This window comes from Glycine max, chromosome 1 (genome assembly GCF_000004515.6).
Source record: "Glycine max cultivar Williams 82 chromosome 1, Glycine_max_v4.0, whole genome shotgun sequence".
In the NCBI taxonomy this organism is placed as follows: domain Eukaryota; kingdom Viridiplantae; phylum Streptophyta; class Magnoliopsida; order Fabales; family Fabaceae; genus Glycine; species Glycine max.
This window is the reverse complement of record NC_016088.4, coordinates 48,763-74,337: the sequence shown is the minus strand read 5'-3', so window position 1 is coordinate 74,337 and position 25,575 is coordinate 48,763. Positions and strand designations below refer to the sequence as shown.

At 34.8% G+C, this 25,575-nt stretch overlaps 1 protein-coding gene and 1 long non-coding RNA gene across 51 annotated transcripts; both read left to right on the top strand.

The window, feature by feature from the left end:
• Positions 1 to 159: 159 nt before the first annotated feature.
• On the top strand, positions 160 to 20,424 carry LOC102661143 (uncharacterized). 50 transcript variants are annotated; one of them, XR_005891546.1, is made up of 14 exons: positions 3,366 to 3,502; positions 3,571 to 3,694; positions 4,067 to 4,128; positions 4,297 to 4,364; positions 5,196 to 5,279; positions 5,472 to 5,528; positions 6,534 to 6,678; positions 7,317 to 7,400; positions 7,593 to 7,649; positions 8,654 to 8,798; positions 10,139 to 10,283; positions 10,921 to 11,272; positions 11,694 to 11,771; positions 12,293 to 12,336. XR_005891546.1 is itself a non-coding variant. In XM_041015567.1 (7 exons), exons 2-6 carry the CDS (start codon positions 11,263 to 11,265, stop codon positions 13,856 to 13,858), a joined length of 291 nt encoding a protein of 96 aa, XP_040871501.1. In that variant the 5' UTR covers positions 10,952 to 11,004; positions 11,197 to 11,262; the 3' UTR covers positions 13,859 to 13,986; positions 14,511 to 14,553. The 50 variants fall into 50 exon arrangements, 2 of the variants coding, with proteins under 2 accessions (XP_040871501.1, XP_040871506.1); XR_005891550.1 differs by lacking the exons at positions 11,694 to 11,771; positions 12,293 to 12,336 and adding exons at positions 17,729 to 17,731; positions 19,754 to 19,886; positions 20,379 to 20,424 and having other exon boundaries at positions 5,196 to 5,528; positions 7,317 to 7,649; positions 10,921 to 11,268; XR_005891558.1 differs by lacking the exons at positions 11,694 to 11,771; positions 12,293 to 12,336 and adding exons at positions 17,729 to 17,731; positions 19,754 to 19,831; positions 20,379 to 20,416 and having other exon boundaries at positions 5,196 to 5,528; positions 7,317 to 7,649; positions 10,921 to 11,268.
• Positions 20,425 to 20,518: 94 nt separating this feature from the next.
• Positions 20,519 to 22,396, top strand: LOC100808170 (uncharacterized). The gene is made up of 5 exons (XR_001383238.1): positions 20,519 to 21,001; positions 21,095 to 21,114; positions 21,508 to 21,613; positions 21,737 to 21,963; positions 22,328 to 22,396. It is a non-coding gene; the product is annotated as an uncharacterized lncRNA (long non-coding RNA).
• The last annotated feature ends 3,179 nt before the right edge of the window (positions 22,397 to 25,575 follow it).

The following is a 25,575-nucleotide window of genomic DNA, read 5'->3' as shown; positions in this document are numbered from 1 at the left end:
GTTCTGAAAAAATAAAAACATCAACTCCCTCCTTCTTTGATTTTTCTATGTGTTTCATTTTCCTCTCTCTTTGCTGCCTCTGTGGTTGGAGATACAACATGCTTGCAGTGTTTAGTTGTAGCTTCTGAATTCTGATATTGATCACTTGCAGTGTTCATGTGCCTCTGTAATGGAGCAGGTTAAAGAGTTCCATTAGAAGAGATGGTTTTGAGGTAGCTAGTGCTGACAAGATGGCTAAGTCATGCATGGTTTATTTTGAAATGCATTTATCCCTAAGGAAAAAAAACTTACAAAAGCTTTTAATGGTAGTTATAGTATCTACAAGGAAACTTTTTGTAACCTGGTCTATTGCCTTTTTGTTTGAGTAACTGGACATGCAGGTACGATAATTGGAAATGAAGATATCAATAGTATTAGGTGGCCCGGTTCTGCATGGAGACGCCTCAAGGTAATCAGATCTTTTCAAGTCTTTAGATTTAGTCACTTACACATGAAGACTTGTCAATTAGAAGCTCAAACCTAGGATTGGTTTGTTCTATATTTGTTTATGATTCTGTTTTGCATTGTACTAGTTCTGAGAATTTCTTAGTAGTTTGGTTTTAACTTTACCGAGGCAGCTACTTTGGTTGTTGAATTTGTTGTTTGTTTCGGGTTAGGGGTTTTAAGGTTTTCATGTTTTGTTTTTTTTTTTTGATCAGCAAAGATAGGTAATTATATATATGAACTGAGTACCAGAGGTACTGAAATACAAATGGTTGTATGCCCTTGCAATTGGTTCCGATATAGACTAAGTGGAGTCTAGAAAAGAACCATGCAGGCTGCACCCAAACATAAAATCATGGAAGCAATTTGGAAGCATAGAAATGCCTTGGTGTTTCACAACCAGGATTTCAACTCTGAAAAAGTTATGGATGAAGCTGTGTTTCACACCTGGTCTTGGATCAACAGCATGGAGAAAGATTTCCATAGTCATTTTAATCAATGGTCTTCTAGCTTAAAGGAGGAAATGTCTTAGGGTTTTCTTTTGTTGTATGGGTATCCACTTTTGTGGTTTATCTTTGTAGGTGGGGCTGGCAGAGTACTGCCTTGTATATTCTGTTATTCAGTACTCCTAGTACTGATTATTTTAATACTATCAGATTTTTGCTGTGCAAAAAAAAAAAAAATATGTAGACTTACATCCATTTCAATATTCATTTTGCAAAGCCTTTTAAAATCTTCATCCCCTCCACCTAATATTCATTCAAACTTCATCAGTCATCATCATCAAATTTAATGCAGGATACATTATACTTGGAGAACATAGAGGAAAGGGAAACTGGGGGCACGCCTCCAATAATCCAGACAGTGAGAGCATGGGACCTGGTATTAGGCATCATAAATTATACCACTGCTTTGTGCACCAAAACCCATTTACGTATTTTACATTAAAAAAGGACTTCTATCATTTTATAATATATCCATTGTACTGATTGTTCACTTTTCTTTGATGAGATGCAAACTTTTGCTTCCCTATTTCATTCTTTTAGTCAATATTTTGCATCTCTTGATATAGTTGTCCAGTTGAAGTCCACACCAAAGGAAAAGCAGAAGAAGCAAGAGAGAGATGATGGTATGAATAATGGATTTGGTTAGTGTTCTATATTATTTGTCTACCTGATCACAGTCAGTTCCTTGCTAATTATAAACTCTTTCTGCTGCATACTTTTATCCCTGTTTACATATTTTTATTTATATTTTCAATTTTTAATTGTTCATAATATTCCTTTTTTACTTATTGGCGAAAAAAAGAGAAATGATGTGTGTAGTGTATTTATATTGGAAATCATTTGAACACACGGCAACACAACTGGATAAACTTTATTTGTTGTCGAAGACTTTTGCTATAGGACGAGTGTCAATGATGTTATTCATGAAGAAGGTTGACTTCTTTGATTATATACTTCTAAAAGTCATTCATTTGGGCATCTTTCATATTATGTAAATTGCTAGATATTTTCATTTTTATATGTGTGCTAGATATTATGTGGCAAGGTCAAGGCATTTATCTATGGACTTTTGAGGTGTGTTTATAGGCGCTTTCTTGCAATTGGATTTTGGTTTTTCTTTAAGTTTTGATTTTGGAAAGTTGGTTTTACTTGTGTTTATTACTGATAATAGAACCAGTGCTTTTGGGGATTTTGTTTGCATACTGATTTCTTTCTGCAATTCATTTGGATGCAGTTTATATGGGGTTTCATGGATATTCAACTTTTCACTGCATATGGAATAAACTTTTCTCTTTATGATGGATCATAAGAATAGTATAATCACATTCAACCTGCATCTTATGCTCCCTTAGATCTTAATATCTCACACACAAAGGGATAGTGAGAGACAAGGGTAGAGACGAAAGAATTTTTTTTTTATCTCTGACTGAGCCAAATAACCAAGCTTAATATGCGTTTTCCTTTCCAATTGAAAAGTGATTATTATAACAGAATCGTGAAGGGTCAGTTTTCTGATTTGATAAAAACATGTCTACAAATAGTAAAAAAGCATTTAAAAAATGAAAATTTATAACAAAATATGACTTCCGTTTTAAAAATATCCGACTTTAAAGTAAAAAAAAATAACATTTGTAAGTCATAAATATTTTTACGATTTCAGTTAGAAGTCCTCTAACACCTGATACGATTTACCTTTAAGTATTCTTTTAAAATATATTTCCGATTGGAATATTAATTTTTTTACCCCTTAGTAAAAAAGCCCTTAAATAGACTCTTTTTCTTCTATTTTGCTTAATGTCAATAATATAAGATGTTCAATTTTATAATTATGTTGGTAGTTTTCTTTTATATATAGATAGTGAATAAAAGGTAAATGTAATAATGATTATTCTCTCCTATTGTTACCAATATCAATAATATAATGTAGAATCTTATAATTATGTTGGTGTTTTATTTTATATATAGAGAGTGAGGGTTTCGTTTCATAACCGTTAGCCATGAATTTGGCGGTGTCGGCGTTGGGAGGGTGGAGGGTGTGCAATGGAGCAATGTTTTTGCTTGAGGGAGGCGGTAATGGTTTGGGAATGGGAAGTGGGAGAGTGTGCAGTCGGAGTCGGAGTGAGGTTAGTGGAGTCAGAGTCGGAGTGAGGCTGGATGGACCTGTGCCCCTAAAAGACGACGTTTTGGAAAAGGAAGTGGTTTTCGAGCAGTGCGTGACGCGGACTCTGTCTCCGGCGTTGACATTGGAGGAGGGACTTGAGAAACTGAAGGAGGCTCTCCAAATCTTGAATTCTCCTTCCCCTTCTTCCCCTACTGGATTCCTTAGGTTTCAGGTGGCGCTCCCTCCCAGTCCTAAGACCTTCACTTTGTTTTGCTCCCAACCCACTCCTCCTCGGTCTTTCCTCTCATTTATGTTTCCAAGAACGATGCCGACTCTAAATCACTCTATGTCAATTTGGATGATAATGTGAGTCACCAGAAAGAAAGGTTCTTTTTGGTTTTTCATCCCTCAGGTAAAGGTTCAACATCTTATTGCCATTACTTTAATAACTTTAAATACTAATTCTTTAGCCGCTCCCAGATTGAGTTAGATGAGCTGGAAAGTGTTTCCATTCTGTCAATGACCCTTGCATGGGATGAATTTTCCTTCTCTACTTTTCAAGAAGCCCATTATTCGCTTCAAGTTTCTCTAGACCAGGTGCCTGGTATGCCTTTTTGATATCTTTTCGGTTTTTGTTGTTTTATTTACCATCATTCCCTGCTTCTATCATTTTTCATGTAATTTGGAATATTTAAAGTTAAATGGTCAAATTCTTTTTTGTATCAGTTTTTACACCTTTGTGAATGAAAAAGGGAATCTTTCATTATGGTTTGTTTGGGCCTTTCTCTTTGTTTCCTATAATCTAGAGGATCCTTTTCTTCTTGGGTTCTGAAAAAATAAAAACATCAACTCCCTCCTCTTTGATTTTTCTATGTGTTTCATTTTCCTCTCTCTTTGCTGCCTCTGTGGTTGGAGATACAACATGCTTGCAGTGTTTAGTTCGTAGCTTCTGAATTCTGATATTGATCACTTGCAGTGTTCATGCTGCCTCTGTAATGGAGCAGGTTAAAGAGTTCCATTAGAAGAGATGGTTTTGAGGTAGCTAGTGCTGACAAGATGGCTAAGTCATGCATGGTTTATTTTGAAATGCATTTATCCCTAAGGAAAAAAAACTTACAAAAGCTTTTAATGGTAGTTATAGTATCTACAAGGAAACTTTTTGTAACCTGGTCTATTGCCTTTTTGTTTGAGTAACTGGACATGCAGGTACGATAATTGGAAATGAAGATATCAATAGTATTAGGTGGCCCGGTTCTGCATGGAGACGCCTCAAGGTAATCAGATTCTTTTCAAGTCTTTAGATTTAGTCACTTACACATGAAGACTTGTCAATTAGAAGCTCAAACCTAGGATTGGTTTGTTCTATATTTGTTTATGATTCTGTTTTGCATTGTACTAGTTCTGAGAATTTCTTAGTAGTTTGGTTTTAACTTACCGAGGCAGCTACTTTGTTGTTGAATTTGTTGTTTGTTTCGGGTTAGGGGTTTTAAGGTTTTCATGTTTTGTTTTTTTTTTTTGATCAGCAAAGATAGGTAATTATATATATGAACTGAGTACCAGAGGTACTGAAATACAAATGGTTGTATGCCCTTGCAATTGGTTCCGATATAGACTAAGTGGAGTCTAGAAAAGAACCATGCAGGCTGCACCCAAACATAAAATCATGGAAGCAATTTGGAAGCATAGAAATGCCTTGGTGTTTAATAACCAGGATTTATGCTCTGAAAAAGTCATGGATGAAGCTTTATTTCTCACTTGGTCCTGGATCAATTGCATGGAGAAAGATTTCCATATACATTTTAATCAATGGTCATCTTGCTTAAAGGAGGAAATGTCTTAGGGGTTTCTGTTGTTTGGGTAACCACCTATTGTGGTTAATTTTTGTAGTTGGGGATGGCAGTTTCTGCTTGTATAATATGTTTTTCAGTACAACTAGTACTGACCCTATAAATATTATCAGATTTTTGCTGTGCAAAAAAAAAAAAAAAAATATGTAGACTTACATCCATTTCAATATTCATTTTGCAAAGCCTTTTAAAATCTTCATCCCCTCCACCTAATATTCATTCAAACTTCATCAGTCATCATCATCAAATTTAATGCAGGATACATTATACTTGGAGAACATAGAGGAAAGGGAAACTGGGGGCACGCCTCCAATAATCCAGACAGTGAGAGCATGGGACCTGGTATTAGGCATCATAAAATTATACCACTGCTTTGTGCACCAAACCCATTTACGTATTTTTACATTAAAAAAGGACTTCTATCATTTTATAATATATCCATTGTACTGATTGTTCACTTTTCTTTGATGAGATTGCAAACTTTTGCTTCCCTATTTCATTCTTTTAGTCAATATTTTGCATCTCTTGATATAGTTGTCCAGTTGAAGTCCACACCAAAGGAAAAGCAGAAGATGCAAGAGAGGGATGATGGTATGAATAATGGATTTGGTTAATGTTCTATATTATTTGTCTACCTGATCACAGTCAGTTCCTTGCCAATTATAAACTCTTTCTCCTGCATACTTTTATCCCTGTTTACATATTTTTATTTATATTTTCAATTTTGAATTGTTCATAGTATTCCTTTTTTACTTATTGGGGAAAAAAAGAGAAATGATGTGTGTAGTGTATTTATATTGGAAATCCTTTGAACACACGGCAACAGCAACTGGATAAACTTTATTTGTTTTCGAAGACTTTTGCTATAGGACGAGTGTCAATAATGTTATTCATGAAGAAGGTTGACTTCTTTGATTATATACTTCAAAAACTCATTCATTTGGGCATCTTTCATATTATGTAAATTGCTAGATATTTTCATTTATCTATCTATGTTAGATACTTTTGCTAGATACTTATGTGGCAAGGTCAAGGCATTTATCTATGGACTTTTGAGGTGTGTTTATAGGCGCTTTCTTGCAATTGGGATTTTGGTTTTTCTTTAAAGTTTTGATTTTGGAAAGTTGGTTTTACTTGTGTTTATTACTGATAATAGAACCAGTGCTTTTGGGGAATTTTGTTTGCATACTGATTTCTTTCTGCAATTCATTTGGATGCAGTTTATATGGGGTTTCATGGATATTCAACTTTTCACTGCATATGGAATAAACTTTTCTCTTTATGATGGATCATAAGAATAGTATAATCACATTCAACCTTGCATCTTATGCTCCCTTAGATCTTAATATCTCACACACAAAGGGATAGTGAGAGACAACGGGTAGAGACGAAAGAATTTTTTTTTTTATCTCTGACTGAGCCAAATAACCAAGCTTAATATGCGTTTTCCTTTCCAATTGAAAAGTGATTATTATAACAGAATCGTGAAGGGTCAGTTTTCTGATTTGCCATGATTTCCTATAATTATCGTCTATTTTTTTTTTCCTGAAGGTATTTGCTATGTAATTTAATGTTTCACCTTTTTGTTTCTTACAGGAGTGATAACAGCTAGAAGTGATACAGATTGATAAATTAAGGTATCAAGATGTCTTATCGAAGGGGTTCCGTTCAGCCGCCGATAAGGTGGATACTGCGGACTCAGACTGCTGGGAATTTAGGAGCCAATTAAAGAGTATGAAAGGTACATTTTGGACAGATTTAGATTTAGGGGAATAGGATTGAAAGGGTAAATTAAAAGATTTTTATTTTTATTTTTCATGCATAAGAAAATAATAAGAAAGATTGTGGTAAAGGTACTAGGAAATAGGATAAAAAAAAGTCCTCCCAAGGGTCATTGCCAAGAGATGAAGTGTGTTTTGGGGAGGGAAAAAACCTACTTCAAAGTGTTGTGGCCAGTTAGGTGGTTGATGAAGTTAGGAGGAAGAGAAGGAGATGCTTGATTATTAAAGTTAATTATGAGAAAATTTATGATTTGGTCTCATCGAATCGAAGTTTTTATTGATGGAAAATAATTGAATAATAACACATATATAAATTATAGCATGTAGATATAAAGCGATATTATAACATGAGTTTGACTTGATTTGATTTTATGCTTTCAGTCGATTAGAAATATCATACGAGTGAGCGTTAACTTTAACGTTAAAATCAACAGCCCCATCATCACAAACAGATTTGAAAAACAGAGAAGCCCAGAAATAAAATATGTAGACTTACATCCATTTCAATATTCATTTTGCAAAGCATTTTAAAATCTTCTTCCCCTCCACCTAATATTCATTCAAACTTCATCAGTCATCATCATCAAATTTGGTGCAGGATACATTATACTTGGAGAACATAGAGGAAAGGGAAACTGGGGGCACGCCTCCAATAATCCAGACAGTGAGAGCATGGGACCTGGTATTAGGCATCATAAAATTATACCACTGCTTTGTGCACCAAACCCATTTACGTATTTTTACATTAAAAAAGGACTTCTATCATTTTATAATATATCCATTGTACTGATTGTTCACTTTTCTTTGATGAGATTGCAAACTTTTGCTTCCCTATTTCATTCTTTTAGTCAATATTTTGCATCTCTTGATATAGTTGTCCAGTTGAAGTCCACACCAAAGGAAAAGCAGAAGATGCAAGAGAGGGATGATGGTATGAATAATGGATTTGGTTAATGTTCTATATTATTTGTCTACCTGATCACAGTCAGTTCCTTGCCAATTATAAACTCTTTCTCCTGCATAATTTTATCCCTGTTTGCATATTTTTATTTATATTTTCAATTTTGAATAGTTCATAGTATTCCTTTTTTTCTTATTGGAGAAAAAAAGAGAAATGATGTGTGTAGTGTATTTATATTGGAAATCATTTGAACACACGGCTACAGCAACTGGTTAAACTTTATTTGTTTTCGAAGACTTTTGCTATAGGACGAGTGTCAATGATGTTATTCATGAAGAAGGTTGACTTCTTTGATTATATACTTCAAAAACTCATTCATTTGGGCATCTTTCATATTATGTAAATTGCTAGATATTTTCATTTATCTATCTTTGTTAGATACTTTTGCTAGATACTTATGTGGCAAGGTCAAGGCATTTATCTATGGACTTTTGAGGTGTGTTTATAGGCGCTTTCTTGCAATTGGGATTTTGGTTTTTCTTTCAAGTTTTGATTTTAGAAAGTTGGTTTTACTTGTGTTTATTACTGATAATAGAACCAGTGCTTTTGGGGAATTTTGTTTGCATACTGATTTCCTTTCTGCAATTCATTTGGATGCAGTTTATATGGGGTTTCATGGGATATTCAACTTTTCACTTCATATGGAATAAACTTTTCTCTTTATGATGGATCATAAGAATAGTATAATCACATTCAACCTTGCATCTTATGCTCCCTTAGATCTTAATATCTCACACACAAAGGGATAGTGAGAGACAAGGGGTAGAGACGAAAGAATTTTTTTTTATCTCTGACTGTGCCAAATAACCAAGCTTAATATGTGTTTTCCTTTCCAATTGAAAAGTGATTATTATAACAGAATTGTGAAGGGTCAGTTTTCTGATTTGCCATCATTTCCTATAATTATCGTCTATTTTTTTTTCCTGAAGGTATTTGCTATGTAATTTAATGTTTCACCTTTTCTTTTCTTACAGGAGTGATAGCAGCTAGAAGTGATACAGATTGATAAATTAAGGTATCAAGATGTCTTATCGAAGGGGTTCCGTTCAGCCGCTGATAAGGTGGATACTGCGGACTCAGACTGCTGGGAATTTAGGAGCCAATTAAAGAGTATGAAAGGTACATTTTGGACAGATTTAGATTTAGGGGAATAGGATTGAAAGGGTAAATTAAAAGATTTTTATTTTTATTTTTCATGCATAAGAAAATAATAAGAAAGATTGTGGTAAAGGTACTAGGAAATAGGATAAAAAAAAGTCCTCCCAAGGGTCATTGCCAAGAGATGAAGTGTGTTTTGGGGAGGGAAAAAACCTACTTCAAAGTGTTGTGGCCAGTTAGGTGGTTGATGAAGTTAGGAGGAAGAGAAGGAGATGCTTGATTATTAAAGTGGATTATGAGAAAATTTATGATTTGGTCTCATCGAATCGAAGTTTTTATTGATGGAAAATAATTGAATAATAACACATATATAAATTATAGCATGTAGATATAAAGCGATATTATAACATGAGTTTGACTTGATGGGATTTTATGCTTTCTCCTGCATACTTTTATCCCTGTTTGCATATTTTTATTTATATTTTCAATTTTGAATTGTTCATAGTATTCCTTTTTTTCTTATTGGTGAAAAAAAGAGAAATGATGTGTGTAGTGTATTTATATTGGAAATCATTTGAACACACGGCTACAGCAACTGGTTAAACTTTATTTGTTTTCGAAGACTTTTGCTATAGGACGAGTGTCAATGATGTTATTCATGAAGAAGGTTGACTTCTTTGATTATATACTTCAAAAACTCATTCATTTGGGCATCTTTCATATTATGTAAATTGCTAGATATTTTCATTTATCTATCTTTGTTAGATACTTTTCTAGATACTTATGTGGCAAGGTCAAGGCATTTATCTATGGACTTTTGAGGTGTGTTTATAGGCGCTTTCTTGCAATTGGGATTTTGGTTTTTCTTTCAAGTTTTGATTTTAGAAAGTTGGTTTTACTTGTGTTTATTACTGATAAAAGAACCAGTGCTTTTGGGGAATTTTGTTTGCATACTGATTTCCTTTCTGCAATTCATTTGGATGCAGTTTATATGGGGTTTCATGGGATATTCAACTTTTCACTGCATATGGAATAAACTTTTCTCTTTATGATGGATCATAAGAATAGTATAATCACATTCAACCTTGCATCTTATGCTCCCTTAGATCTTAATATCTCACACACAAAGGGATAGTGAGAGACAAGGGGTAGAGACGAAAGAATTTTTTTTTTATCTCTGACTGTGCCAAATAACCAAGCTTAATATGTGTTTTCCTTTCCAATTGAAAAGTGATTATTATAACAGAATTGTGAAGGGTCAGTTTTCTGATTTGCCATCATTTCCTATAATTATCGTCTATTTTTTTTTCCTGAAGGTATTTGCTATGTAATTTAATGTTTCACCTTTTCTTTTCTTACAGGAGTGATAGCAGCTAGAAGTGATACAGATTGATAAATTAAGGTATCAAGATGTCTTATCGAAGGGGTTCCGTTCAGCCGCCGATAAGGTGGATACTGCGGACTCAGACTGCTGGGAATTTAGGAGCCAATTAAAGAGTATGAAAGGTACATTTTGGACAGATTTAGATTTAGGGAATAGGATTGAAAGGGTAAATTAAAAGATTTTTATTTTTATTTTTCATGCATAAGAAAATAATAAGAAAGATTGTGGTAAAGGTACTTGGAAATAGGATAAAAAAAAGTCCTCCCAAGGGTCATTGCCAAGAGATGAAGTGTGTTTTGGGGAGAGAAAAAACCTACTTCAAAGTGTTGTGGCCAATTAGGTGGTAGATGAAGTTAGGAGGAAGAGAAGGAGATGCTTGATTATTAAAGTGGATTATGAGAAAATTTATGATTTGGTCTCATCGAATCGAAGTTTTTATTGATTGAAAATAATTGAATAATAACACATATATAAATTATAGCATGTAGATATAAAACGATATTATAAGATGAGTTTGACTTGATGGGATTTTATGCTTTCAGTCGATTAGAAATATCATACGAGTGAGCGTTAACTTTAACGTTAAAATCAACAGCCCCATCATCACAAACAGATTTGAAAAACAGAGAAGCCCAGAAATAAAATATGTAGACTTACATCCATTTCAATATTCATTTTGCAAAGCATTTTAAAATCTTCTTCCCCTCCACCTAATATTCATTCAAACTTCATCAGTCATCATCATCAAATTTGATGCAGGATACATTATACTTGGAGAACATAGAGGAAAGGGAAACTGGGGGCACGCCTCCAATAATCCAGACAGTGAGAGCATGGGACCTGGTATTAGGCATCATAAAATTATACCACTGCTTTGTGCACCAAACCCATTTACGTATTTTTACATTAAAAAAGGACTTCTATCATTTTATAATATATCCATTGTACTGATTGTTCACTTTTATTTGATGAGACTGCAAACTTTTGCTTCCCTATTTCATTCTTTTAGTCAATATTTTGCATCTCTTGATATAGCTGTCCAGGTGAAGTCCACACGAAAGGAAAAGCAGAAGAAGCAAGAGAGAGATGATGGTATGAATAATGGATGTGGGTAATGTTCTATATTATTTGTCTACCTGTTCACAGTCAGTTCCTTGCCAATTATAATCTCTTTCTCCTGCATACTTTTATCCCTGTTTACATATTTTTATTTATATTTTCAATTTTGAATTGTTCATAATATTCCTTTTTTACTTATTGGGGAAAAAAAGAGAAATGATGTTGGTAGCGTATTTATATTGGAAATCATTTGAACACACGGCAACAGCAACTGGATAAACATTATTTGTTTTCGAAGACTTTTGCTATAGGACGAGTGTCAATGATGTTATTCATGAAGAAGGTTGACTTCTTTGATTATATACTTCAAAAACTCATTCATTTGGGCATGTTTCATATTATGTAAATTGCTAGATATTTTCATTTTTATGTGGCAAGGTCAAGGCATTTATCTATCTTTGTTGCTTCTTCAGAATAGTTTCTACTGGTATTAGTGGTGCAAGCTACTGCACCGGAACTTTCAATACTGTCGATTGCTCTCCAGATGGAAGGTATGTTCTAGTGTCAAGTCGGGGAAACTTCTACCTAACCTGGGAGTCTGGTCATTATAGGGGACCAATAGTGTATTTTAGCCTTTATTTTTTTGAATGTGTGATGATTTATTAATTTCATTCCTGTGACTTGGTTTGTTGTCATTCTGTATGCTGTACCTAATACATGCATTATTGGAATTAGGTGGGAGGAAAGATAATGAATTTATGTAATATTCCACGAGTTTGCAGTTTGGTTATGTACTACCAATCAGTTCCACAATGTGGAATCATTTGAATCCTTAGTACCTCTGGTACTTCTAATATATAATATATCTATTTTTGCTGAGCAAAAAAAAAAAAAACATGCATTATTGGAGTTCAATTGGTTGCTTTGCTGGCTCTTTTTTTGCACTTAGTTTTTACTTTTATTTCGATCAACTTGATTTGTAGTTTTCTTTCTCTAGAGGAATAAATTATTCAAGTTTGTTAAGATACAAATAATATTTTTGATCTCTTTAGGTTACTAACAAAATGTGCAGGTTGTGGAGGCAAGTCAAGATTTTGTGCCACTTATTTTGAGGCAAGTCAAAATGTGCAGTGGCTTTAAATATTTTAGAAAAGTTGATGACCTTTGGTTCAAATCCTATTTTGTGTTGTTTTTCTCTATTTTTATATTCACGTGTTCACAAACAACAAAAAGTAGCGTAAACAAGAAAAAAAGTAATGTACTGGGCTATGCGAGAAAGCAATAAACAAACATTGGGCAGTGTGTGAGAACAATAGCCAGGTATAGGACTGTGTGAAAGTAGATATAATAGACAGACCAAAGTGTATTGGAAAGTGAGAGAGTTCAACCAGGAAATTGAGTGTATCCGACTAGACCGAGTTTCCCAGTTCTTACTGGTTCAGTGTTGGGTTGATTCCTTGGCACCGAGTTAGATGCATATCCGATTTGATATGTGACCCGAACCGGTGCTATGCCCGGGTTCCGGTTTAACCGGTTGGACTTGCTGGTCCAGTCTGAGTTTTATAACACTGCACACAAGGTCCCTTTGGTCTTGAATCACAGACAGTACTCTTGCCCACTTACTTTGTACTAAAATTCATCATTTTATTAAAAGAGCGAAGACAGCATGTATGAACTCTATTCATGTTACATTAGGTGAAGTTTACGAATTGTTTATAGTCTTTTTATTACAGCTCTAACAAAAAAAACTAATTCAAATTCAATTTATAATAAAAAAAACTTCGTACCCCATTGCCCAGAGGCTCTTCGCTATGCGAAGGTATGGGGGAGGGATATTGTACGCAGCCTTACCCTTGCATATGCAAAGAGGCTGTTTCCGGATTCGAACCCATGACCAACAAGTCACCAAGGCACAACTTTACCGCTGCACCAGGGCTCGTCCTCTCAAATTCAATTTATAATATTTAATTTTTTTTGCAGGATGATTGACTTTGGGATGGGTAGGTCTTTACGCCATTATCTTATTCTGCGATGACTTTGTGAGAGAGGAAGAATAAAAGGGAATGAAAGTTTGGAAAATTTTAGACTAGAAGAAAGCCAACTTAGAGTTGAGCTTTTTAAGAACAAATTCTATCTCAAAATCAACTATAAGATGAACAAGAATTTTAAAATTTAAATAACCAAATGGTCTAGTTCTAAAAATAAGCTCCATTTCAGCTAGATATCTAGCTTTGATGGTTGCCGAACACCTTAGATTTTGGTAAATTTAATTCTTGTACCACGGAAAAAAAAAGAAAATTATTCATTTGCCATGTTATTTATAGTTGTTATGTTTCTCTGTTGCATTTGTCTGAAGTGTTTGTCCTTGTTATGTTTGTCTCTTGTATTATCAGATGGATCATGCCAATGAATTATCAAACTCCCTGAAAGAAAGTGCCAATATTAACACTGTTCGGGCATCGCTTATTGTTGAAGAATGCACAAGACTTGGTTTTGGTGGTGAGATGATCTGATAAATTATTACAAATGCACCAATATTAATGCATGATTCTGATTTATTCTTTCGTTTAGTGTTTGTGTATTGCTCCTGGATCTAGGTGTTTCCCTCTTGCTGTTGCTGCTGCAAGTCACAAATTAATCACATGTATTTCATGCTTCGATGAGCGTTCACTTGCATATCATGCTGTTGGATATGGAAGAGGATCTCACATTCCAGCAGCAGCCATAACATCATCAGGCACTGCGGTTTCCAACCTTCTTCCTGCTGTATGTTTCATTAATATTGCTTGTTTGACAGGGATGTCCTTATTTTCATGAATTTATTTTAGGCTAAAATACATTTTTGGTCCCCCTATAATGCTCGATCTGCAATTTTGGTCTCCTAGATGCTTTTATTTTTCACTCAACGTTTGACCATGGATAATCAATTAACGGTCAACTAACAGAAGAACCAAAATCGCTGATTTTGAAAAATAGGGGGACCAAATTTGCGGATTGAGCATTATAGGGGACCAACAATGTATTTTAGCCTTTATTTTATTTTGAATGTGTGATGATTTATTAATTTCATTCCTGTGACTTGGTTTGTTGTCATTCTGAATGCTGTTGCTAATACATGCATTATTGGAGTTCAATTGGTTGCTTTGCTGGCTCTTTTTTTGCACTTAGTTTTTCTTTTATTTCCATCAACTTGATTTGTAGTTTTCTTTCTCTAGAGGAATAAATTATTCAAGTTTGTTAAGATACAAATAATATTTTTGATCTCTTTAGGTTACTAACAAAATGTGCAGGTTTTGGAGGCATGTCAAGATTTTGTGCCACTTATTTTGAGGCAAGTCAAAATGTGCAGTGGCTTTAAATATTTTAGAAAAGTTGATGACCTTTGGTTCAAATCCTATTTTGTGTTGTTTTTCTCTATTTTTATATTCACGTGTTCACAAACAACAAAAAGTAGCGTAAACAACAAAAAAAGCAATGTACTGGGCTATGCGAGAAAGCAATAAACAAACATTGGGCAGCGTGTGAGAACAATAGGCAGGTATAGGACTGTGTGAAAGTAGATATAATAGACAGACTAAAGTGTATTGGAAAGTGAGAGAGTACAACCGGGAAATTGAGTGTATCCGACTAGACCGAGTTTCCCAGTTCTTACTGGTTCAGTGTTGGGTTGATTCCATGGCACCAAGTTAGATGCATATCAGATTTGATATGTGATCCGAACCGGTGCTATGCCCTGGTTCCGGTTTAACCGTTTGGACTTGCTGGTCCAGTCTGAGTTTTATAACACTGCACACAAGGTCCCTTTGGTCTTGAATCACAGACAGTACTCTTGCCCACTTACTTTGTACTAAAATTCATCATTTTATTAAAAGAGCGAAGACAGCACGTATGAACTCTATTCGTGCTACATTAGGTGAAGTTTATGAATTGTTTATAGTCTTTTTATTACAGCTCTAACAAAAAAACTAATTCAAATTCATTTTATGATATGTAATTTTTTTTGCAGGATGATTGAGTTTTGGATGTGTAGGTCTTTATGCCTTTATCTTAGTCTACAGTGACTCTGTGAGGAAGAATAAAAGGGAATGAAAGTTTGGAAAAGTGTAGACTAGAAGAAAGCCAACTCTGTGTTGAGGTTTTTAAGTACAAATTCTATCTCAAAATCAGTTATAAGATGAACATGATTTTTAAAATTTAAATAACCAAATGGTCTAGATCTAAAAATAAGCTCCATTTCAGCTAGATATCTAGCTTTGATGGTTGCCGAACACCTTAGATTTGTGGAAATTTAATTCATGTACCATAGAAAAAAGAAGAAAATTATTCATTTGCCAGGTTATTTCTAGTTGTTATGTTTCTCTGTTGTATTTGTCTGAAGTGTTTGTTCTTGTTATGTTTGTCTCGTTTTATCAGTTGGATCAAGCCAATGAATTATGAAACTCCCTGAAAGAAAGTGCCAATATTTACACTGTTCGGGCATCGCTTATTGTTGAAGAATGCACAAGACTTGGTTTGATGGTGAGATGATCTGATAAATTATTACAAATGCACCAATTTTAATGCATTATTCTGACAGAAACTGCATATAATATAAACCAAGCTTTGTTCACAGAAGGTTCTGTTGGAAGCTTTGTATTCAGCACTTGAGTAAAGAAAGTCTATTAAACTATAATTTAGATATTATTTATCTCAATGGAGCCTAAGCATGTTTGAAATGTTGTATGATTTTTTTTCTTTGGTTATTAATTCAATTGACAAACTGAAATTGATATAAAGTTTGTGTTACAACTTACAAGTCCCACTTTAAAATTCTATTCATTGCACTCTGTATTTTAGCTTCTAATCACAATCCATTCCTGATTTTGCTAGACCAAATCATGATGGTCTGTACAGAGCTATAGACATCTACTTGAAGGTAGGATTTTGTTTATCCTTTATGGTTTTTGTGGCTATTCTTGCTTAGTTCATAACTTCTGATTGTTGTGTGTCTCTAGCTTATGGGTTAGAAGTAAATATAAAGCATACTCTCTGACCATAATCAACATCAATTGACTGACACTAAATTTCTTTTTTGTTGCTATCTTTATTGCTCTGAAGAAAATGTTTTGTTTAATTTGATTGGTTCCTATTTTAACTGACTGCACATTTTTGGTAACTTGACAGTCAGTGCCTTTGTGATGTCGCGTCATTTTGATTTATTAATTTACCTATAAATTTAACTTTCTCATATGAATATTTTTACAATGTTCAGAGTTCTTTAGCAGTTTTCTACTGACACACTAATCTGTTACTGCTTAATGGCGTGTATATATATTTTATATATAATGAGGAAATACCTTTCCCCAAAATGTGAGGTTCCGGAGTTCAAATTCACTCTGAGCCATTTACTGATATGATGAGAAAACAGACAATATATATGTGCAAACTAAAAAATATGCTTCTGATCAGCTTCTTCAGCAGGAAAAGAGAGAAGCTGATTGCTCATGATGCACGTGCCGCCTTGCCCAATTGTTTGTGCTATTGCCACCACTCAGAATAGCGTGTTCCAATTCTAGACTAGGATTTTCTTTTAAATTATTATTATTACGGGAGAATTAGAGGAACGCGTTTGTGAAAATTCAAATCATGAATCGCCATTTGGTAGAAAGGTAGCTGTTAAAATTGAACGACGCCGATTTTAGATAGTGAAATAGAATTGTTTGTACCTGATATCCTTGATGCATGCCGACACTTTGGTTTTTTCACTGTTGTTGTAGTATACAATTCCAAATGAATGCCCAATACGTCAAGCAACTGCTCCGTAATTTCTGTAAGTTCACTTTTTTCTTTCTTGCTTTCATTCTCTTCTTTTTTCCCGTTACGATTATAGTAGATTCATTCTAATAGTAAAAACGTATTTTTTTTCTTTATTATTTATTTGCCCACCATGTGTTTGTGCTATTGCCATCACTCAGAATAACCTGTTCCAATTCTAGACTAGGATTTTGGGTTTTTTTTTTTTTTTGCTCAGCAAAAGTAATTATGTATTATAGATTTGAAAGAGTACCAGTGGTACTGTAGTTACACATGAAAGACTAGGATTTTGGGTTTAAGAACAGTTTTCCAAACCAGGCTTTGTTTCTTACCCAGCTTGAATTTTATTTTATTTTATTGTCACTTGGACTTGCTGATTGCTGACACTCGCTTTTGTTTTTTCTGTTTTAAATATTATCCTTTATAATTAAGAGGTAAATTTAATGTTCCTATTCACACTCTCTCCCACATGGTTAGTTGTCCACAACATGATTTTCATGTAAAAGTTCATCCTTTTTGCTTTTCTGCATGTTGGGTTGGTCAGAGATAGTGGGAAAACCGAAGAAATTTTCCTTCTTGATTGGTGTGCCTTGCAGAAACAACGATATCACTGCATTTGTGGCAGAGTTTCATCCATGGCCTTTGGAGGTGTGTTTATAGGCACTTTCTTGCAATTGGGATTTTGGTTTTTCTTTGAAGTTTTGATTTTGGAAAGTTGGTTTTACTTGTGTTTATTACTGATAATAGAACTAGTGCTTTTGGGGAATTTTGTTTGCATACTGATTTCCTTTCTGCAATTCATTTGGATGCAGTTTATATGGGGTTTCATGGATATTCAACTTTTCACTGCATATGGAATAAACTTTTCTCTTTATGATGGATCATAAGAATAGTATAATCACATTCAACCTTGCATCTTATGCTCCCTTAGATCTTAATATCTCACACACAAAGGGATAGTGAGAGACAAGGGGTAGAGACGAAATAATTTTTTTTTTATCTCTGACTGTGCCAAATAACCAAGCTTAATATGTGTTTTCCTTTCCAATTGAAAAGTGATTATTATAACAGAATTTTGAAGGGTCAGTTTTCTGATTTGCCATCATTTCCTATAATTATCGTCTATTTTTTTTTTCCTTAAGGTTTTTGCTATTTAATTTAATGTTTCACCTTTTTGTTTCTTAGCGGAGTGATAACAGCTAGAAGTGATACAGATTGATAAATTAAGGTATCAAGATGTCTTATCGAAGGGGGTCGGATCAGCCACCGCTAAGGTGTGGATACTGCGGACTCAGACTGCTGGGAATTTAGGAGCCAATTAAAGAGTATGAAAGGTACATTTTGGTCAGATTTAGATTTAGGGGAATAGGATTGAAAGGGTAAATTAAAAGATGTTTATTTTTATTTTTCATACATAAGCAAATAATAAGAAAGATTGTGGTCAAGGTACTAGGAAATAGGATAAAAAAAATTCCTCCCAAGGGTCATTGCCAAGAGATGAAGTGTGTTTTGGGGAGAGAAAAAACCTACTTCAAAGTGTTGTGGCCAATTAGGTGGTAGATGAAGTTAGGAGGAAGAGAAGGAGATGCTTGATTATTAAAGTGGATTATGAGAAAATTTATGATTTGGTCTCATCGAAGTTTTTACTGATGGAAAATAATTGAATAATAACACATATATAAATTATAGCATGTAGATATAAAACGAAATTATAAGATGAGTTTGACTTGATGGGTTTTTATACTTTCAGTCGATTAGAAATATCATACGAGTGAGCTTTAACTTTAACGTTAAAATCAGCAGCCCCATCATCACAAACAGATTTGAAAAACAGAGAAGCGCAGAAATAAAATATGTAGAATTACATCCATTTCAATATTCATTTTGCAAAGCATTTTAAAATCTTCTTCCTCTCCACCTAATATTCATTCAAACTTCATCAGTCATCATCATCAAATTTAATGCAGGATACATTATACTTGGAGAACATAGAGGAAAGGGAAACTGGGGGCACACCTCCAATAATCCAGACAGTGAGAGCATGGGACCTGGTATTAGGCATGATAAAATTATACCACTGCTTTGTGCACCAACCCATTTATGTATTTTTACATTAAAAAAGGACTTCTATCATTTTACAATATATCCATTGTACTGAATTTTCACTGTTATTTGATGAGACTGCAAACTTTTGCTTCCCTATTTCATTCTTTTAGTCAATATTTTGCATCTCTTGATATAGTTGTCCAGGTGAAGTCCACACCAAAGGAAAAGCAGAAGAAGCAAGAGAGAGATGATGGTATGAATAATGGATTTGGTTAGTGTTCTATATTATTTGTCTACCTGATCACAGTCAGTTCCTTGCTAATTATAAACTCTTTCTGCTGCATACTTTTATCCCTGTTTACATATTTTTATTTATATTTTCAATTTTTAATTGTTCATAATATTCCTTTTTTACTTATTGGCGAAAAAAAAGAGAAATGATGTGTGTAGTGTATTTATATTGGAAATCATTTGAACACACGGCAACAACAACTGGATAAACTTTATTTGTTGTCGAAGACTTTTGCTATAGGACGAGTGTCAATGATGTTATTCATGAAGAAGGTTGACTTCTTTGATTATATACTTCTAAAAGTCATTCATTTGGGCATCTTTCATATTATGTAAATTGCTAGATATTTTCATTTTTATGTGGCAAGGTCAAGGCATTTATCTATCTTTGTTGCTTCTTCAGAACAGTTTCTTTTGGTATTAGTGGTGCAAGCTACTTCACTGGAACTTTCACTACTGTCGATCGCTCTACAGATGGAAGGTATGTTGTAGTCTCAAGTCGGGGAAACTTCTACTTAACCTGGGAGTCTGGTCAGGTGAGGGTTTTAGTTTGTGATGGCTTTTGCTTTTGCTTCTATTTGCCTGGTCTCCTAGATACTTTTATTTTTCACTCAACGTTTGACCATGGATAATAAATTAACGGTCAACTAACAGAAGAACGAAAATTGCTGATTTTGAAAAATAGGGGGATTGAATGTCTTGATTTGGAAATAGGGGGACCTAAATTGCGGATTGAGCATTATAGGGGACCGATAGTGTATTTTAGCCTTTATTTTATTTTGAATGTGTGATGATTTATTAATTTCATTCCTGTGACTTGGTTTGTTGTCATTCTGTATGCTGTTGCTAATACATGCATTATTGGAGTTCAATTGGTTGCTTTGCTGGCTCTTTTTTTGCACTTAGTTTTTCTTTTATTTCCATCAACTTGATTTGTAGTTTTCTTTCTCTAGAGGAATAAATTATTCATGTTTGTTAAGATACAAATAATATTTTTGATCTCTTTAGGTTACTAACAAAATGTGCAGGTTGTGGAGGCAAGTCAAGATTTTGTGCCACTTATTTTGAGGCAAGTCAAAATGTGCAGTGGCTTTAAATATTTTAGAAAAGTTGATGACCTTTGGTTCAAATCCTATTTTGTGTTGTTTTTCTCTATTTTTATATTCAGGTGTTCACAAACAACAAAAAGTAGCGTAAACAACAAAAAAAGCAATGTACTGGGCTATGCGAGAAAGCAATAAACAAACATTGGGCAGCGTGTGAGAACAATAGGCAGGTATAGGACTGTGTGAAAGTAGATATAATAGACAGACCAAAGTGTATTGGAAAGTGAGAGAGTACAACCGGGAAATTGAGTGTATCCGACTAGACCGAGTTTCCCAGTTCTTACTGGTTCAGTGTTGGGTTGATTCCATGGCACCGAGTTAGATGCATATCCGATTTGATATGTGACCCGAACCGGTGCTATGCCCGGGTTCCGGTTTAACCGTTTGGACTTGCTGGTCCAGTCTGAGTTTTATAACACTGCACACAAGATCCCTTTGGTCTTGAATCACAGACAGTACACTTGCCCACTTACCTTGTACTGAAATTCAACATTTTATTAAAAGATCGAAGACAGCACGTTTGAACTCTATTCATGTTACATTAGGTGAAGTTTACGAATCGTTTATAGTCTTTTTATTACAGCTCTAACAAAAAAACTAATTCAAATTCAGGTTATAATATGTAATTTTTTTTGCAGGATGATTGACTTTTGGATGTGTAGGTCTTTACACCTTTATCTTATTCTACAATGACTCTGTGAGAGAAGAAGAATAAAAGGGAATGAAAGTTTTGAAAATTTTAGACTAGAAGAAAGCCAACTTAGAGTTGAGCTTTTTAAGAACAAATTCTATCTGAAAATCAATTATAAGATGAACATGATTTTTAAAATTTAAATACCCAAATTGTATAGATCTAAAAAAAAGCTCCATTTCAGCTAGATATCTAGCGTTGATGGTTGCCGAACAGCTTAGATTTTGGGAAATTTAATTCATGTACCATAGAAAAAAGAAGAAAATTATTCATTTGCCAGGTTATTTCTAGTTGTTATGTTTCTCTGTTGTATTTGTCTGAAGTGTTTGTTCTTGTTATGTTTGTCTCTTGTATTATCAGTTGGATCAAGCCAATGAATTATGAAACTTCCTGAAATAAAGTGCCAATATTAACGCTGTTCGGGCATCGTTTATTGTTGAAGAATGCACAAGACTTGGTTTTGGTGGTGAGATGATCTGATAAATTATTACAAATGCACCAATATTAATGCATGATTCTGATTTATTCTTTCGTTTAGTGTTTGTGTACTGCTCCCTAACTGAACCTTATGTTGCACATGTGATGTCAGATGTTCTTTCCTCTGAGTCTGCCCTTTTTCTTAGTAATACTATGCCCATTCAGGATGCAAATATATATGGATGTAGTTGGTCTATATGCTATCAAAGTGTTTCATGACTCCTGTTAAACTCAGACCTACCAATTAACTTGGTGAGGCTAGCTGCTAACAGGGGGGCTAGTGGTATTGATGGGTTACTTAGCACAGCCATTGGTTTTTCTGTAGGATGCAACAAAAAGGTAACTTTTTAGATTGAGAACTACCCATTTCACATATTAGCTGCTGGTTGCTGTAGTTAACAGTCTCTTGTAGGATTATACTGTTGGTTTAAAATAAGGAACGTTTATATTAAGCATATTCTATTAAGTAGTATGTCTTATTTGGGGAAATAATTAGTTCAATGTATGTCCATTGCTGCTGTACTATTTTGCTATAAGAGAACTGGGAACAGGGGATTGATTACTCCCATTTATTTGTTAGAAACTTCATCTCTTTGTTTTGATTCTTTGACAATTGTTTTTCCATTTATTTTTTGCTTCAATTGTTTACCATATTTTCCTTTCTCTTTTTAATAGTTTCTTTTAATTTCACAATTTCATTCAGGTGTTGTGTGTAATTGGAGATATTTCTTTATTGCATGAGACAAACGGTCTGACAATTTTCAACCAGCGGTAGGAAATTATCTACCAAATATTCACTTCATATAATGTTTGTTTATGCATTGTTTTGGAAATGCTTGTCACTAGTATATTGATATACACTTTTACTGTTAGGTGTCTAGTCTCATTATACGTACAATAGTCAATTGAATTAAGTAATCATCTTACATAGGGTAATTTGGATCCATGTATTTATTACTTTAAATTCTGTATCCTTGGTGTAGATGATGCACATGGTTTACACTAGTATATTGTTCACTGCAATAACTACTTGTTTGAAGAATCCATCAGTAAAGATTATTAGAGTTTGAGATAGGTTTGAGAGAAGAGAGAGGAAGCAAAAGATGAAAACTGATTATGATTACACTCTAAACAAGCTAGCACATCTGTCTGTATTTACAGTGACACAGTTGTTAGCATCTCAACTAACTTCAACAAACTATCAAACTAACAGAAAATAAACAGTTAAGCTAACTCTAACTAACTAACTACAATTGAACTAACTGCATACTTAACTGACTGTACATTTATCTCTAATACCCCCCTCAAACTCAAGGTGGATGATTTCCAGAATGGAATTCAGCCACATTGAGTTTGTCTCTTAGAAACATAAACCTAGAAGGTGCCAAAGGCTTTGTCAAAGCAGCTGCCCATTGATCAACAGCTAGAATGTGATGAACCAGAAGTTGCTTTACTAGAACTCTCTCATGAACCAGAAGTTTCTAGAATTAGTTCCATTGTAACTATTCTTTGTTTGTGAGAGTTCTAGCAAAGCAACTTCTGGTCCGACACATTTAGTTTGAGAGAAGGGGGGGTATTAGAGATGAATGTACAGTTAGTTAGAGAGATGCCAATAGTCATGTAACTGTCTATATATAGATAGGTGTGCTATCTTGTAAACTCAAATCGTAGATCCAACACTTTGAGAGGAGTGTTTGTAAATGGTGTTTGGATTGATGAATCTAGAAGGGTGAAGGAGGAGATATGCTTGTTCTTCAAGAACAGATTTCAGGAGGAAGAGTGGGTGAGACCTAAACTAGATGGGGTCAGCTTTAAAGCCATTGGACAGCAAGACAATGACAGATTATTGGAGCTTTTCACTGAAAAAGAAATTAAGAATGCGGTGTGGGAGTGACAAGACCCCTGGCCCAGACAACCTTAACTTCAAATTCATTAAGGAATTTTGGGAAATTATCAAGGTTGATGTGCTTTGCTTGATGAATGAATTTTTTGTTCACGAAACTCTCCCAAAGGGTTGCAATGCATCTTTCATTGCTCTCATTCCCAAGGTAAATGACCCTCAAATTTAAATGAATATAGGCCTATTTCTCTAATAGGTGGCATATACAAAATTGTGACAAAGGTGTTAGCAAGGAGGTTGAAGGAGGTGCTGCCAACATTAATAGATGAGAGACAAACAACATTCATGGACGGCCGACATTTGCTACACATCACCCTCATTGCAAATGAAGTAATCCATGAAGCAAAGTCAAGGAACAAGCCGTGCTTGGTCTTCAAAGCGGACTTTGAAAAGGCTTACAATTTAGTATCTTGGGAATTCCTGCTATATATGTTGAGGAGGATGGGTTTTTGTGAAAAATGGATATCATGGATTGAGGGCTGCCTAAAATCAGCTTCTGTCTCCATATTGATTAATGGCAGCCCTTCGTCAGAGTTCATCCTACAAAGAGGCCTATGACAAGGGGACCCACTAGCTCCGCTATTATTTAACGTTGTTCTGGAGGGACAAAATGGACTGATGAGAGAAGCGATGGAGAAAAACTTGTTTCAAGGTTTCTTAGTGGGTAGAAACGAGGTGGAGGTTAGCATATTACAGTATGCAGATGATACACTCTTTTTTGGGAAAGCTATATGTTTAATAGAAAGCAATGAAAGTGTGGTGAATGTGTGAGATTTTACACAAAATTCAAACTTCAAGTGTTAGGATTAGTTATGGTTAGTTTCTCAGTTCAGAGGTCCTTAAATACCTCAGTTGCAACTAACTTGAATTAACTTTTCAAATGAACAATATCAGTTATATTCTTTTTCGATTTTTCTCTCTCACTCTCTCTCAATGTATCGAAATGGTATCTAGAGCCATTTTTTCGTAAGCATAGTTTTTCTGCGAGGTTCTCTACTGTGTGTTCATGGCTTCCGCTCCTTCCAATTCCGTTTCTCAATCTTTTTCCAACTCGATTGCAGAGAAACTTGATGATTCTAATTATCTACACTGGCGTCAACATGTTGAGCCAGTGATCAAATCGCACAAGCTGCAGCAATTTGCTATTAATCCCATTGTTCCACCACGTTACCTCACTGAGGACGATCACATCACTGATCGAGTCAACCCTGAGTAGGAAACCTGGGAGGTTCAAGACCAAATGCTTCTTGTTTGGCTACAATCTACACTTTCGAAGTCCGTGCTGTCGAGAGTTCTTGGTTCCAATCATTCGTATGAAGTTTTGAACAAAATCCATGAATACATTAGCCTTCACACCAAATCTCATGGGCGGCAACTTTGTTATGCCATGCGCGCGGTTAGTCTTGATGAAAAATTGATTGAGGAGTACTTGCGCAAAATCAAAGGCTACGTTGATGAATTAGTTGGCGTAGGCGTTCCTGTTCGTCACGAGGAGTACGTTGATGCGCTTCTCGAATTAGTTGGCGTAGGCGTTCCTGTTCGTCACGAAGAGTTAGAAGCGTATTCCCTCCATTGCCGAAATTGAAGCTCTTCTCTATGGTCATGAAACTCGCCTTACTTGCTACAATCGAGATGCTCAGATGATCAATTTTGCATCGCTAAACTACACCCAAGGTTACTCGCATCTAAACACCAACAAAAATGGTGGTTATCAAGACTCGTATGGCCGCGACGGTGGCTATGGTACCTTTTCTGATCAGAGTACTGGACACGGTGGTGGAAGCTCCGGCAGAGGCCGCAATGGTGGCCAGTTTGCTATCTTTCAGTGTCAAATTTGTCTTAAATATGGACATATTGCTAATGTTTGTCATTTCAGGACTGATGTTAGCTTTCACCCACATGATTCTCTAACTTTTTTTTATCCTACTACCATGTAGCTTATTCCTTATTCTACTGGTCCAACTAGAACCTCCAACACTTGGGTTAATCCCAATTCTAAGTCAACGGGTTCGGGTCACAGTCAACCTAGTGCCATGCTCACGAACTCGGCC

What these genes read in the sequence shown, in the direction of transcription:
- LOC102661143 (XM_041015567.1), top strand. An exon ending in GATTGCTCTCCAGATGGAAG is followed by an intron (nt 11,772 to 12,272) that starts GTATGTTCTAGT and finishes TGATCTCTTTAG; the next exon opens with GTTACTAACAAAATGTGCAG. An exon ending in TTTGTGCCACTTATTTTGAG is followed by an intron (nt 12,334 to 13,613) that starts GCAAGTCAAAAT and finishes TTGTATTATCAG; the next exon opens with ATGGATCATGCCAATGAATT.